This window comes from Anabas testudineus, chromosome 8 (genome assembly GCF_900324465.2).
Source record: "Anabas testudineus chromosome 8, fAnaTes1.2, whole genome shotgun sequence".
Classification (NCBI taxonomy): domain Eukaryota; kingdom Metazoa; phylum Chordata; class Actinopteri; order Anabantiformes; family Anabantidae; genus Anabas; species Anabas testudineus.
The window spans coordinates 19,234,960-19,248,989 of NC_046617.1; the positions used below are offsets into that span (position 1 = coordinate 19,234,960).

At 42.1% G+C, this 14,030-nt stretch overlaps 1 protein-coding gene across 2 annotated transcripts; it reads right to left on the reverse strand.

Annotated features, from left to right (window-relative positions):
• Positions 1-2,117: 2,117 nt before the first annotated feature.
• sox10 (SRY-box transcription factor 10) lies at positions 2,118-9,976 on the reverse strand. Of its 2 annotated transcripts, none has more exons than XM_026345949.1 (4): positions 9,844-9,976; positions 6,645-7,489; positions 5,209-5,369; positions 2,118-4,992 (listed from the first exon to the last, which is right to left on the reverse strand). In XM_026345949.1, exons 2-4 carry the CDS (start codon positions 7,076-7,078, stop codon positions 4,208-4,210), a joined length of 1,380 nt encoding a protein of 459 aa, XP_026201734.1. In that variant the 5' UTR covers positions 7,079-7,489; positions 9,844-9,976; the 3' UTR covers positions 2,118-4,207. The 2 variants fall into 2 exon arrangements, with proteins under 2 accessions (XP_026201734.1, XP_026201727.1); XM_026345942.1 differs by having other exon boundaries at positions 5,101-5,369.
• Positions 9,977-14,030: the final 4,054 nt, after the last annotated feature.

Genomic DNA, 14,030 nt, shown 5'->3' on the forward strand with positions numbered 1-14,030 from the left:
CTATCAGAATCACACATCAGCTAAACAGTCACAGTATTGTTTAGAGGAAATGGGTTGTTGTGTAGGCAGAAAGGGGGCAGTGCACGCTGGAAGACGGACGGAGCTCCAAGTTTGTGAGAAATGGACGATTAACATCTTTGTTGCAGATGAAGCTGTGTGATCATCTCCCGCTTTTATATTCAGTGCTTGTGTGTGTATAATATGCCCAATATGCATATAAAGATTCATTCTAGGTGATAGAGATGGAGCCAAAGGAACATCTAGTAAAAATGTATGTGTATGAAGGCAGGAGGTGGTGCACTATCTTAGTCTCATCTATCTCACAAACATCAAAAACAGCAGCAGCATGAAACCAGATCGATCTGGTGTCTACGGTCTGTGTGTAGTCAGTCATGTTATTGATTTCTGAGAAACTGCTTGTGTGTGAGTCTTTTGATTAGAGGAGACAGGGCCTCAGGGTGACGTTGCACTGCTTTCATGGGGACGAGAGCGCAGCCCATGTGACACTCACCAGCATCCACCACAATGAGGCTACCATGAGGTCATTCTCCACCCAGCTTGAGGGTACAACTAATATCTCCTGACTTATTTCTTTGCCCTTTAACCTCTATGTTTAACTTCATTTACTTCTAATCTTGTTTGTCTGTCATTTCTTTATTATTTCCCTGCACATACAGTATGTCTTTCTCTGCGGATCTCTTATCTCTTATTTCGTCTGGTGAAGTTCACCAACTGGGCCACAAGAACAAATTTAGTCTTTCATTTTAGAGATTCAGTATATGTAAGTGTTGTCATTTTGTTTTATTAGATATATTCACCTGAACCTTTCTTAATGTGGAGAGGTGTGACGCTTCTGTGGCCTAAACTGGTGCTGCTGCAGAGATTTTCCCTTTGAAAGGTTTTTGAGTGAGGCTGACCTTCCTAACCAACCAGAAGAGAGAAGGCTCATTATTTCTGTTTTCTTTTATGCCAACACCAGCTTGATTCCCAACAGTTGCATGTTACAGTTTTATACACAGACAAGACTTTTTAAAATTAATGCAAAAATCTTTTCTCATTGAGCTCTTTAAACAAAATCTCTGTCATGGTTTTAGAGTTTAGGCCAGTTCTGTGAACTTCTGATGGTTACTGTCTAACTTTGCTAAGATGAATCAGGACCTATTGTATTATGTTTGGTAACTGCAAATAAAGTCAAGCTTGATTTTAACATTAACCCAGTGAACCAACATGAGAGGAGCAAACACATTTGTATGTGTTTTTGCTTTGCACTGTGATGTGGCAGGTCATACTGTATATAATCAGCACATCACTCCAGCCTGTTTCTGGGTTTTACTGCTCCTGGCTGACACCTGTCTTAACAGTCTCATGTCCAAAAGAGGTAAATTGAGTTGTTTCCTTTTTATTTACTGTGGAAGGAAGAGTGTGGGGGATGAGTGCAAGAGGGTGGGTATAGTTGGGGTTGCAGGGTCTATGTGCATAGAATGTATGAGAGTCTCTTTGTGAAGTTACAGGCCAGGCAGTTATGGGTAAGGCTTCCTCGTTGCCCTGTTTCCCCCCTCCCCCACAAGCCCCCTTTCAATGGCCTTCTTTGTTTTTCCAAAGTATCACACAGCCGATTAAAGAGAGGGAATTAGGAGTCAGGCTTAACCCACAATGCAGAGAAGCACACACATGTACATACACACTAGCTGAAACATGCATTAATACCCCGTAGGATGTTGGAATAGTTCAAGTTCCGTTGTAGGAAACTTTCTGTTGCACTAATGAGCTACAGTACGTGAATGTGCATCATTTCTCTAACATAACATACACACAGTCTCATGTACAAGGTGCCATCACACATGTTCAGCTTACATCTGCCAATGGTCAGTTGTGGATTGTTGTGGCTGTGGAGCTGAGTGGCACCCGGCTAAACTGAATTATCCATTAGCTGAAGAGATTATGTTGAGAATGTGAGCACTGCTTGAGTCATTAGACGCCATGAGGACATGTGCTTTTGTTGCTCTAAGAGAAGATGAATTTTTGCAGCTTGATATATTTTAGAAATATTCATTATTTTTGCCACTGTAAAAATAAAGTTTCTAGATGCAGGCTTGTTTTAAAGCAGTGGAAATAGCTTTATTTCAACTGAGAGTAAAGGATCATGAGTCAGCGTCACATGCTTAGGCTTTTGTTCCTGCTGTTACAAGTTGCTTTGCTGTGCTGGCAACAGTTACACAAGAATAAAAAACATAAAACAGCTACAAAAATGGCAGTAATAGTCAAACAATATTGTCATAATGAAGAGAAGTAATTGACAGCGCACAAAACATAAAACAAATATAAATAAGAAATGTAAAATTCATAGCATATTATATTTCAAACACAGCAACAAGGATGTGAAATGACGGTTAGTTACAAATGGGATTTCCGCTTCGATGGAATATGAATTATAACAAGCAGTGCAGCATGCAAGTGGTTTAGATATGTGTCCAGCAGTGATAAATAATATTTGGGTGATAAATACACAAATGAAGTAAATTAAGTGTTTTTTCAGATGGAGAATAAGATACTTGTAATAGAGTTCTGAACTCCTGTGTGGAGAGATGGGACATTTAAAAACACATTAACAAACAGTGGAAAAAACAAATACACAACATGAAATACATGTTTTTCTTCTCTGCTTCATGTGTTAGTACTGTAAGTCAAGGCACTTTTTAGAATTAATATTAGGTTATGATAAAACATACCATCTCCTGGAAGCTTTACTCGCTAAATCTCTGCAACTTTTTTATCTCAGTATTTACCCCCCACCCCCTTAAACACAAATCCACAGTTCACATCAACATGGTTCATAAAAAGATTTGATATTTCACATTGAATACTGTTCTACATGACACATAAAGGGAGATAATAATGGCATTATGCATTTGACAAGAGTTATAACAATCAACTGATAAATCAAATTATTTATTATATGACACGTTGTGACCATAGTCAAAGTGAATCATCCAGGTATAAATAGAATCATATTTTATCATGAATACGTTTTATGAATGAGTCAAATGCTAAGTAAAATCAAAAATATGCAGAAGTAGCTTTTGACACCAATATATTTGTAAGACAATCACATTAGGTCACATTGGAATAATGTAGACAGAGAAAACTAATTAGCTACATGATGTAAGGTAGTTTTGAGTGTCGTGTTGGGAGAAACGTCTATAAAATGAGTTTCTTCTTTAAAGTTTTGGTCTCAAAACTTTGGTCGTTTTACAAAAATCTTATATCTCTATACATTAACATATGCTCATTTGTAATTTCAAGTACACTGTGTAAACTATCCTGATAACAGTCATCATGAGAAATGTTTTTAACTAAACGTACATTACTTAACAAAAACTCTACATGGTTTATGGCATTTTTCTTCCATGAGTGTTCACTGTGTGTACAAAAGGCATAAAAGTGAACACTGCACAGACATTTGAATTATACAGGGAACAAATGTGCCTCAGAAACCAACAGAATGTTAACAGTATTTGTTGTATTGATTTCCAAAAGCAATACAAAACTAACATCTGTTTGATAAAAGGTCAACCATGCCTGAGAAATGAATAGACCACAGCCAAATCATCTGACACTCCAGTCTCCTGCTACAAAAAAATATTTCATATAGCATGAATTTGGCTCTCTCCAAGTAACATGTTCATAATACATGACTGATCTTGAAGTTCTATATTCCAGATGTTGTTAAATGTCTCTGTGTACCATGGTTCCTGTGGTTGCTGACTACAATGTGCATCCTCTGAAACACATGGAGTCACCAAACCGACACAGAAGTGATCCTTCACCACCCATGTACACTGCTAATGATGCTGCTGTCTAACCTGGAACTCTGCAGTTGTGGGTGGATGTTTTGTTCTTTGCACCATCCAAGAAACAAACTGTCCGACTACTACATTCTGTTCCCAAATGAATCAATCAGGCTTTAAAACCACCACGCTCCAAGCTCGTTCTTGGGCTGTGATAGCATTTCTGCATCTGGGCAAGACCAGAGTGGGGTTTCTCCCCTCCTGCCTCCCCAGCCAACTCCACCAGTGCCTGCCCACTCACCCCAGCCCAGACCACTTTCCCCTCTGATGCCACCAGCAGTGCTGTTGTAGCTGCTGCTGCTCCTTGGGTCTGACTTGGGGGCTGGACCTGCACCAGTGCTCTCTGGTCTTGTTATCTGTCATGGCCGCGACAGTGTTGTGTAGACGGGCTGTTCCCAGTGCGTCGGGCTGTGGGACTGCTGTACACTGGCTGGGTCAGTAATGGGTGTGTACAGGGGTCTCTGTGAGGGCCCCATGTAAGAGAAGGCCGAGTACAGCCCAGAGGCCTGGCTGGAGTGGGCATAGTAGGAGCCCGAGGCCTGGTGGTCAGCATACTCAGCAAACTGAGCCCTTGAAGCCAGTGAGGGGAAGGCAGAACTATAGTGAGGAAGGCTGAGGGGGGTGTAGGTGACATGGGAACCAGCTGAGACTGCCTCTGCAAAGTGACCCCCAGCTCCTCCGGTTTCACTCTTAATCTGGGCTTTAGAGGGGTCTGAGCCCAGAGGGGAGCCATGGTGTTGTTGTGGTTGCTGCTGCTTGGAGAGCCAGGCTGCTGAATGTCCACTGGCCACTGCCAGGGCTGAGGAGATCCCGTAGGTGTACGGCGAGGCTGGAGAAGCTGTTATAGTAGCTCCTCCCCCAGCACTTTGCCCAACCCCTGGCTGCCCATTTGGGGGAAGATATTGATCAAACTCATTGACATCGAAAGGCTCCATGTTGGCCATCACCTCGTGGCTCATCTCACCAATGTCCACATTACCAAAGTCGATGTGAGGTTTCCCAGATCCTGGAGCACCAGAGCTTCCTTCTCCTTCCATTGTGCCACGGGAGCCCCCAGCACCCTCTCTTTTTCCATCCCCTGCTTTCCCAGCTTGAGGTTCTGTCTTGGGAGTGGTGGGGGGCGTAGGAGGACTGTGACTCTGACCTGCAGACACAAAAGAAAACATGCAGTTAGCATTGTTGTTCTTAGCCAGATTGAGCAATTATCTAGAGAGTGTGACATGGATCAGCAGGGTAGTGGGAAGCAGCCCACCTGTAGCATGTGGGTGGTGCCCATCTGCCAGAGGGGAGCCGACTCCTCCACTGTGGGCCACATCCAGGTGGAGGCCCTTGTAGTGGGATTGGCTGTGGCTGACCTCACCCTCCGAATGGCCGTCGGCTTCACTCCCCGAGCTGGAACCAAGCTTCCCGTTCTTGCGGCGTCGTGGCTGGTATTTGTAGTCAGGGTAGTCCTTCTTGTGCTGCTTCCTCAGCCTCTCTGCCTCCTCGATGAAGGGGCGCTTGTCGCTCTCATTGAGAAGCCTTGGATAAAAATCAAGTTCAAAATAAGTTTACTAAAAAAAAATGAAGGCATATTCGGACGCTATGCAGAATTTCAAAATGTATATTGTTGTCCCAGGCACCTTAATGATTCACTACCTCTGCACATCTGTACCTATTGTTATACCTGCCTGAGGCTTTTGACTGCTTGACAGTAATGCAATAAGGCAGGCCAAAGATGCATCCTGGCTGCAAACATGGATGTGTGCTTCCTTCTACTCCTACTAGCAGAAATGGCATGAGAAACCCCTGACCTCATCCGCCTCCCTGTTCATCATGTTTCTGGGCCAATTAACCAATCATGCCTGAATCCAAGGTCAAGTCTTCATCTAATTAGTGTTCAGTCCCCACAAGGTTAATGAATTTAACCTTTGTGACCTTCTTGTTAGTGAATACTGAGTGTTCTGCACATGAAAATAAAAAAGGGAGAGGCTAGAAGAACTGCAGGAGTTCTATGATGGTGTTAACTACTAGAAACCGAAAAATCATCCAATATGTTTTACTATGAGAGTTGAAAGACTCCGAAAATCCCCTCTTATTCCCTCAGGAGCCATTCATGCTTTGTGGCCAAGAATCAAAGAAGGCATGAAATTAGCCTGAATTCATGTGACTATGACTCCCTGCAAAGACACATTTAGTGTTTTTTTTATCCGTTAGGATGTGACTAAAAGTGGCAAATGAGTTACTAAGAGTTATATACAACTAGTTAAACCATGTATCAATCAAAAAATATCAAATATGACACTGAAACAGGTTTTACTTGCTGTAGCCATTCATCCTGTCCATACAAGTCTTTAGAAGATCTGAAGGAAGTGATGGCAACATAATCCACAGTCCTCCCTCTGAGCAAAAACACGAAATGTTCTGAAGATGATACAGAGCTTCTGACCAATGTTCCAGACATCTTCCAAAGTTTTCTTTTAAAAGTTCAAATCCATCTTTTTGCTGTTTTTCTCAACAGAGCAGCACAAAGATTTTAAACTTCTCTAAACTTTGGAAGATTTGATTTGAGCTTTAAATACACGTTTCGGACCGTGGACTCTGAACCCATCACTGTCACTGAGGCTTCATATGAATTTGCTGACATGACAAACCTCTTTCAGTGTGGGACACATGAAAACTGAACCTGTCCTTTAAAGAATCGACATGAATATGACAACATGTGCCACTTTGTGAAAGCTCTGAACATACTGGACTGTAGGTGGAGTATCATCATCATCATCATCATCATCATCAGTAACTGTCCACTCCACTCACCTCCAGAGCTTCCCCAGGGTCTTGCTGAGCTCTGCGTTGTGCAGGTGTGGGTGTTGGTCGGCGAGTTTCCTCCGCGCCGCCTGCGCCCAAACCATGAAGGCGTTCATGGGCCTCTTCACGTGGGGTTTGCTCTTGCTTCCCGTGTTCACGCGCACGGGCATGGGCACGAGGGTCCAGTCGTAGCAGTTGAGCACCTGGCTCACCGCCTCGCGGATTCCTGCGGGAAAGCGTTCGTCCTCGTCGTCGGATCTGACGGACGAGCAACCCGCCGACACGTCGTCCAGACCCGCCAGCTGCGGCTGCTGCTGCCCGTGGAGAGGTGAGTCCCCACCGCCTGTTGCACCGGAGGAGTGACCCGGTGACATGGAGCGACTGTCGTCCGACATACCGGGACTGAGCTCAACCTCCGACAAGCTCTGCTCCTCTCTGGACATCTTCCTACACACACAAGCCTCCAGGTGCTCAGACGATCCTAGACCTGATCCTAAATGCTCTGCTTTAACCCTCGGGTGTCTGTTCTTGTTTATGCCTAGAGTGACGCACGGAGTGCTGGCTGACTGCTGTCTGATCTGTCCTTCTGGCCTCCTCTAAGTTATAATATAAACTGCCAGTCTGTCTCTACTCTCAGCCTCCGTTGTAAAACTCTATGAGGGTTCCACATTAAAGTTCTTTCCATCCGTGTTGTTGGTATCATAGGCGGCTCAGTGCGCACCTTGGACCCCAGTTTACCTGCTAATGCACAACTGCCCGCGCCAAACTCACCCAGTCTCACTTTCCTCCTCACTTCCCCTTCTCTCTCTCTCTCTCCTCCGTGTGTCCCGCGATTGAAATCCAAAAGCGAGGACCTGAAACAGAGTGGTGAGAGGCGTCACTAAGAAAACAGAGGTAGAGTGACAGTGCCTGTTTCATTGGGCACCAAAATCTGCAGGTCAGCATATGTTTCTGGTTGGTGTTTTTATTCTAAAGAGGTCGAGTCAGAATCTTCTTGTGTGCTTATTTTGCTTCTATCAGAGTAACAACATAAACAACACTGGCATTGAAAGATCTGCCCCACCCAAACTTATTTGTACTTATCTCTAGATTTTAAAGAATGAGTCGTGCGTATTGGAGACATTTACAACCCAAGAGTTAAATGGCTTCATATTTGTTTGGTGAGTTAAAACAGACTCACTGATGATTCTGGCGTGTTGTGTATTTGGTGTATTCAGTATTTATTTTCAGGAACTTTGTGGAACAGAGTTATGATTTGCCAGAGCTCAGAGTTCCAGCTCTTGTATAACGCGGCGCCTCTGTTTAAGCTACTGTTTTTAGGTTTTGCAGTTATCCCAAGCTCCCCGGAGAAACAGCGTTGGAATGATATGGGGCCACAGGAGCACAGACCTTGGATTTATACTTTGCAGTTCTTGGACAAACATGGCATGGCGATGGAAATATAAACCCCGTGTGCGTGCGTGCGCGTCAATACGCGTATGTGAACTGGACACATTCTGTTTGTTAAACAGGGGCAGGTCTCACTCAGGGGGCAAAATGTGTCCTTGTTTTGTCCATTAAATCAACACCCTGCCGCGAACTGTACATTTTAAATCAGCGAACTTCCTGTGAACCAGCAGCGCACAGCGCTCTGCTTTGTTTTCTTACTCTTGTATGATATTGCAGGAAAATTAGTGTCTAGTGACATTATGAAATAGTTTGTCAGTTCAACAGTTTGTGTGTTCATGTATAGCTTAAGTGGGTGTGTATGCTCACCAGAAACCTCCCCGGCCTTTATGCCAGCGAGTTACTTCTTAACTTTTATCCTAACGAGCTCTAGGTTTATTTCTACTTAAACTAATATCACTGATGGACTTTGTCCGATCACTACTGCCCACAAGCAATGTCTGTGAACCTGTGTCTCTGTATAACACACAAACATGGCAATGGGGTTTACAAGTGAGGCTCCGTAAACCAGCTTTTAATTAGCATCAAAGTGGATGTCAGTCGTATCTGTTTCCAGCACAGCTTCACCATCTGTCCGAGGCGCATTAATAATGATATTCATCTGCCACCTGTTGTGTAAGACCACTTAACAGACTGTCACCATGTCCATCAAAAGAGTCCCTGCTTCAAGGACACAGTGCGCAAAGGTTGTGCGTAAAATTCACCAAAGCGCCTCATTGCGCGCGCGTTGCCTGCATTTGCACCGCACTCAGTTTGGATATAATACCTCTCTTAATAGAAAACATAGAGAACAGTGGCATAAAATCGCCTAACAGAGTAGTGATAATTTCCTTTCGTCACTGAATAAATTAATTGAAATGAATGTAACTTACATAAAACGCCTCAAATAAGCAACAAGCAAGCAAACAATCAAACTCACCTATCTACTGTCACGCCCATCAGTCTGCAGCAGCAAACGCAATTTCATTTAATATTTGATGATATACAAATCGTTTTCGACACACCCTTCAAATCAGGTTTCTAATTTACATTACTGAGCACATTTACTGAGCCTAATGAATTTCTTCTGCTTGCGCTCATTATCACCGCTTCACTTGCCAATAAGTTGACCTTAATTTGCTTGTTTGGAAACTTTTATGTAGTTTTTTGTCAATTAGTGTATGTAGTGCCATCTAGTCCACATAGCTCCAAAGAAATAGTAAACAAAGCACAAAACAACACAAGCTGCATTAAAAATACATTAATCAAAGGAATATTCGTTTAGAGCTATTTCATTGTGTCCATCTTCTGAAAACGTTATGTTTCTTTATTAAGCTTTTTAAGCAATTTGCTTCTCTCTGCTTGAAAAATGTTTTACTGTCGCCACAGAAAAATCAATAATCATTTAGTGTCAAGACCAAACTGTCCAAACAAATGAATAAATATCGACGAAACATAAAAATGAATCCACCTTAGAGAGAACATTTTTAAAAGCGCCACTTGTTGCTGAGGACCGGGTTATCTTTACCATCACATGTATCATAATGTTTATCATAACACTTTATCAAGAATATTCCTCATATTTATCCTAAATGTTACATTTGCAATAGTTCGGTGCTGACTCACAAACCTGAAACTAAGAATGAGAACGACCAAACTTAAACGACCAATGTGTCTAACAACACTTCTTCTATGATTCCGACGTGATTAAAGAATCAATTCGGAGAATCTGAGCAGCCACCGGCTCCAGAGAGGAAAGAGTTGGAAATGCTAAGCGTCTTACTTCAGTAATGAGAAAAGGAGGTCGCCGGTTTAGCACGAGAATCCGTGAGTTCCCGAGTTTCCAAAGTGACGCTCGCTCCCCAGCCCCCTCGTTCGCGCTGCCCGGGTATGAATGCCTGCTCTGTGTGTCGGTACCGGGGCTTAAAGAGCTCCTTGTATGAGGCTGAGAGAAAAAAAGAGAAAACAGACACTGGGGAGGACAAATCTTAAAGGAGCAGCACAGACGTACGGCTGCAGGCCCGGAGCTCTCTGATTGGTTGAGGGAGATATGGTTTGTTTTACTGTTTAACAAATGTAAAAATATGAAGAATCCGAGTTGATTATGTTTAAAACAACAAGTCAAAGTTTCTTTTGTAAATGACTGTGACGCTGAATATGAGAGAGCAACGTGTGTAAATAGTTTGCACAAAGTTTGAACACCTTACTGGTGATTGGACTTTGAACTGGTTTCATCTTAACATCGACTAATCTCATATTCTGTATAGTTCATTTATATATATAGTGTCATTTACACTCAATGAAATCATACCTACGTGCACATTTTAGAGAAAGAAAAACCAACGTAGTGTTTGTATTACACTCCAAAATGAAGTACAAAACATAAATCAGGTGTCAGGCTGGTACTGGACCCTGACTCTCATCACGGTTTTATAGCTTTTATATAATTTCTATCAGCCAGGACAAATGTCCTCACGTTCATTAAACGGACGCGACAAAACAATCAGACATGTTTGATCCACAAATAAAAAGAAAACTTCATCAAATGCCTCATTATTAACTGATGAGTGAAGAGAGGGAGAAGTGTCGTTTTTCTTTAGTGTTTAGTGATGTTCGGGTCTCAACATGCGGCCTCAGGAGAAAATGTGCTCAGACTTTACGCACTTTGGTGACTCACAATGTCCATAAACAGAATCAAAACAGGTGAAGACATTTGCATGATTGTAAAGGACGTGTATCCACTTTTAGGACTAAACGTAAAACGTGTGATTATAGTAAACATGGTGACACAGTTTTTAGAGTCAGGATAAAATAGAGCTACTAACACATCTCATGCGTAATCAGTCAAAGGCCCTTGTAGAGATTGTGTGACAGTCGACAAAACGTCACTTTTGTAATAGAATCAGCACCTGTGGAGCCACAGAGTGCGCGTTTAAACCTGTCGGTGCTGGTCGAAAATGCACAGAGGAGAGAGGAGAGGGGACGTTGTAGGCCGCACGGATACAAACACAAGCGCTGTTCTTCACAACAATGACCCCTTGTATCCGCGCCATGCGACACACTGGCCTCCAATCCCAAATTCACATTTTTTTCATTATCCCTGAACGTTAACTGTGATAAGGGAATCCCGACCATGAGTGCATCTCTCTGTCTGATTCTCTGCCTCTTTCGGTCCTCCTCTCCTCTCTCTTCTTTGCGCCCTTTGTTTTATCTCAGGTGAATTGTAGGCCTAATCATGTGATCAAAATGAGCACCCCCTTCCCTCTTAAATGAAAAAAAATGGGGAACAAAAAGCAGTTCTGTGCAAATGAAAAAAGAAAAGAAGGAAAAGGCTTGTGTCTTCTCTTGTATCGCCACTCTTTGTCTGCGTCTCACCAAATTCTGACATATAGAGAAAAATGCTCCGGGAGCGCGGCGACTCAGCCCGGGGAGCTGTGGTGGGACGGCCCGGCTCCTGGAGCTCTGAACCGAACTACTTCAGAGAGCAACTCTGGGGATTTGTCTCCCGCTGTGCAGCTGAGGATTTGCGGCCAGGCCTCGGTTTGACGTGAGTGTTTGTTTTGGCGTGTGTGAGTGTGTGTATATGTGCACAAATTATAAAAGTAGAGAGAAATGACGTGAGATAAACGAGCCTAACAAATTTAAGATGCGAATAATTATGCAGAAGATGTTTGAAAAGAAATAAAGTATAAATGAGGTAAAATAACAATTTTATTAGATAAAACCTCTAAAGAAAGAGAAGAGGAATCTTCCTTTATTCTTGCTTAATAATTATCTGAAAACATCCCATTGTCCGAAAGTACCGTCAAACTGAGAGTCTGCAGACAGAGTTAGAGAAATTAAACCACTGGACGCATTTAATAATAAACCCAAATTACGCAGTTCATGTGAGCATTTTAAACATGATGCTTCTACCATAAAATACCCTGGTGCTACTGTCAACCCTCATAGTTAAGTGATTTATATTTTACCAAAATCTCTCTGGTAAATATTTATTTAAAATTCTTAATTTTCTTTCTAGAATTTTTTACATTAAAATTCAGATTTATTCTATATCACGAGAGATTATAAAATGTATTAGATTGGACTTAAATAATAAAAAAATAAATTTGTTCTATTCTCTCGAGTTTTCCAAAGAGAAAATAAAAATTAAATATAAATTAAATTTAAATTACTGTTGTCTCAGTAAAATGTAGACTTCAGGCTTTAAGCAATAATAAGCAGTAAATGATTTGCTGACGTGTCTCAGAGTTTTAGATGTGTGCATCAATAAATGTAAAAGTAAGAACTTTAACTTTGATGCTACTTTTTAATGTTCATTGACGTGAAACCATAATCACTGCAAATGTTTAACTAAAAAATAACAACAACAATATGATGGACACAAACACAGAGAACCACAGGATCCAAACGTTTGTAGTGAAAGAGACACAAACACATCCGGACGGTGGTGACAGTTAGTGGTCAGCAGCAAAAATAAAAGCCTGACATGGGCCCTGCAGTCCTGTGACCGGGAGTCCAGAGGACCCACCAACACACGCCACACGTCCCCAGTACTCAACCTGATATATGCACATTTGTTTGTTTCTAAATATCAAGACCCAGACCTGATCTGTGTGTGAAATACTGGAGAAAACAGACACAGTCTTCAGTCTGAGACTGTGTGCACGTAGTCATCAACAAACTAAACTGACTGTTTGGCAGGTGACATCACTCTAAGTTGTGCATGTGTCGTAATTTTCCATATATTTGGAATTTATATAGAGGAAATATGTTAGAACAAAAGCCTTTGTGTGTTTTAGTTTTACAGTTAAAAGTAATTTAGACTGATTTCATGACCTCAGGATAAAAATCTTACACATACAAAGTTTTTCACATGTGTGTCACTTGGTGCATGCGATGAGTTGCATTGTGGCATCACATGACTGGTGGGTATTTTTAAGTTGAAGAATTAGAAAATCACTGCATAGTCTGTTGTTTGGTTCAGTCAGGAGACAGGAATCTGCTCAGCTGACATGTCTTTGACATTAATGTGGTTTTGGTACAAGTCTGAGCAGAGATGTGAACAAATCTCTGAACATATGTTCACGTTCTGAAAGCTTTTTATCACTGTGTAAAGAGGCAGCAAACCTCTATCCTGCCCTGTGACACACTCACCTCACTTCTCTCTCCTTCGCTTTCTTTCCTGGTATATGCACCTGTGCAGGACAGAGCAGGTGTGTGAGAGTTTGGCCATTGAAGTGAATCAGTCAGCCCTGCAGAAAGATCCGGGGGTAACTGCCATTGCAGTTATTAAGTTATTACAAACGCAATCAACTCTGTCTCATATTTTGCAATAAAAGCAGCATTCTTGCTTTAGTTCCTCCAAAGAAAAGGCAGTAATAATGTGATAGTGATGGATTTCTACCCTAGAGAGAGTTCAAAGGTCAGGATCAACCACAGAATGACAGGAGCTGGTAGAGATTCAGAGTCTTACTCAAGGAAACTAAATAAATTTCAGTTCTATAGGAATAAGAAAGCAATTTTATAGATTCTTCCCACATAGTAATAGATGTGAGTTCAGGCAATCTTCCTTAATAAATGAATGGAGCTGTGTTACGTTGAAATGTGTCCCTCTTTTCAGTATCTGTGAATCCTGCCTTTGTGTTCATAAACTTCCTATTTTGTTTGTGCTAGTCTTGTCTTTCTTTGAGTTTTAGGTTGTGTGCATAAGTGTGAGGGGTTGCCAAGAACTTGGACGGGCTTTCGTCGCAGCTGTTGGGTCTTGTGTTGTGTGTGTTTGCATGTGTGTGTTTGTGTAAATGCAGATGTATCGTTCTGTGTTTGTATGTGCATGAAGTTACAGAAGGATGTGTGTGTGTGGGCTTTCAGAGATGGATGGTGCTGCTACTGGTACCAGTCAGATAGGGATGAATAGTGGTTAGACTGTGTGTGTGTGTGTGTGTGTGTGTGTGTGTGTGTGTGTGTGTG

Excerpts from the sequence above, each read along its gene's own strand:
- sox10 (XM_026345942.1), bottom strand. The coding sequence starts at position 7,078 with ATGTCCAGAGAGGAGCAGAGCTTGTCGGAGGTTGAGCTCAGTCCCGGT. Across the intron at positions 5,370-6,644 it reads ACCCTGGGGAAGCTCTGGAG|GCTTCTCAATGAGAGCGACA; the intron begins GTGAGTGGAGTG and ends TTTTTATCCAAG. Across the intron at positions 4,993-5,100 it reads GCACCACCCACATGCTACAG|GTCAGAGTCACAGTCCTCCT; the intron begins GTGGGCTGCTTC and ends TTGTGTCTGCAG.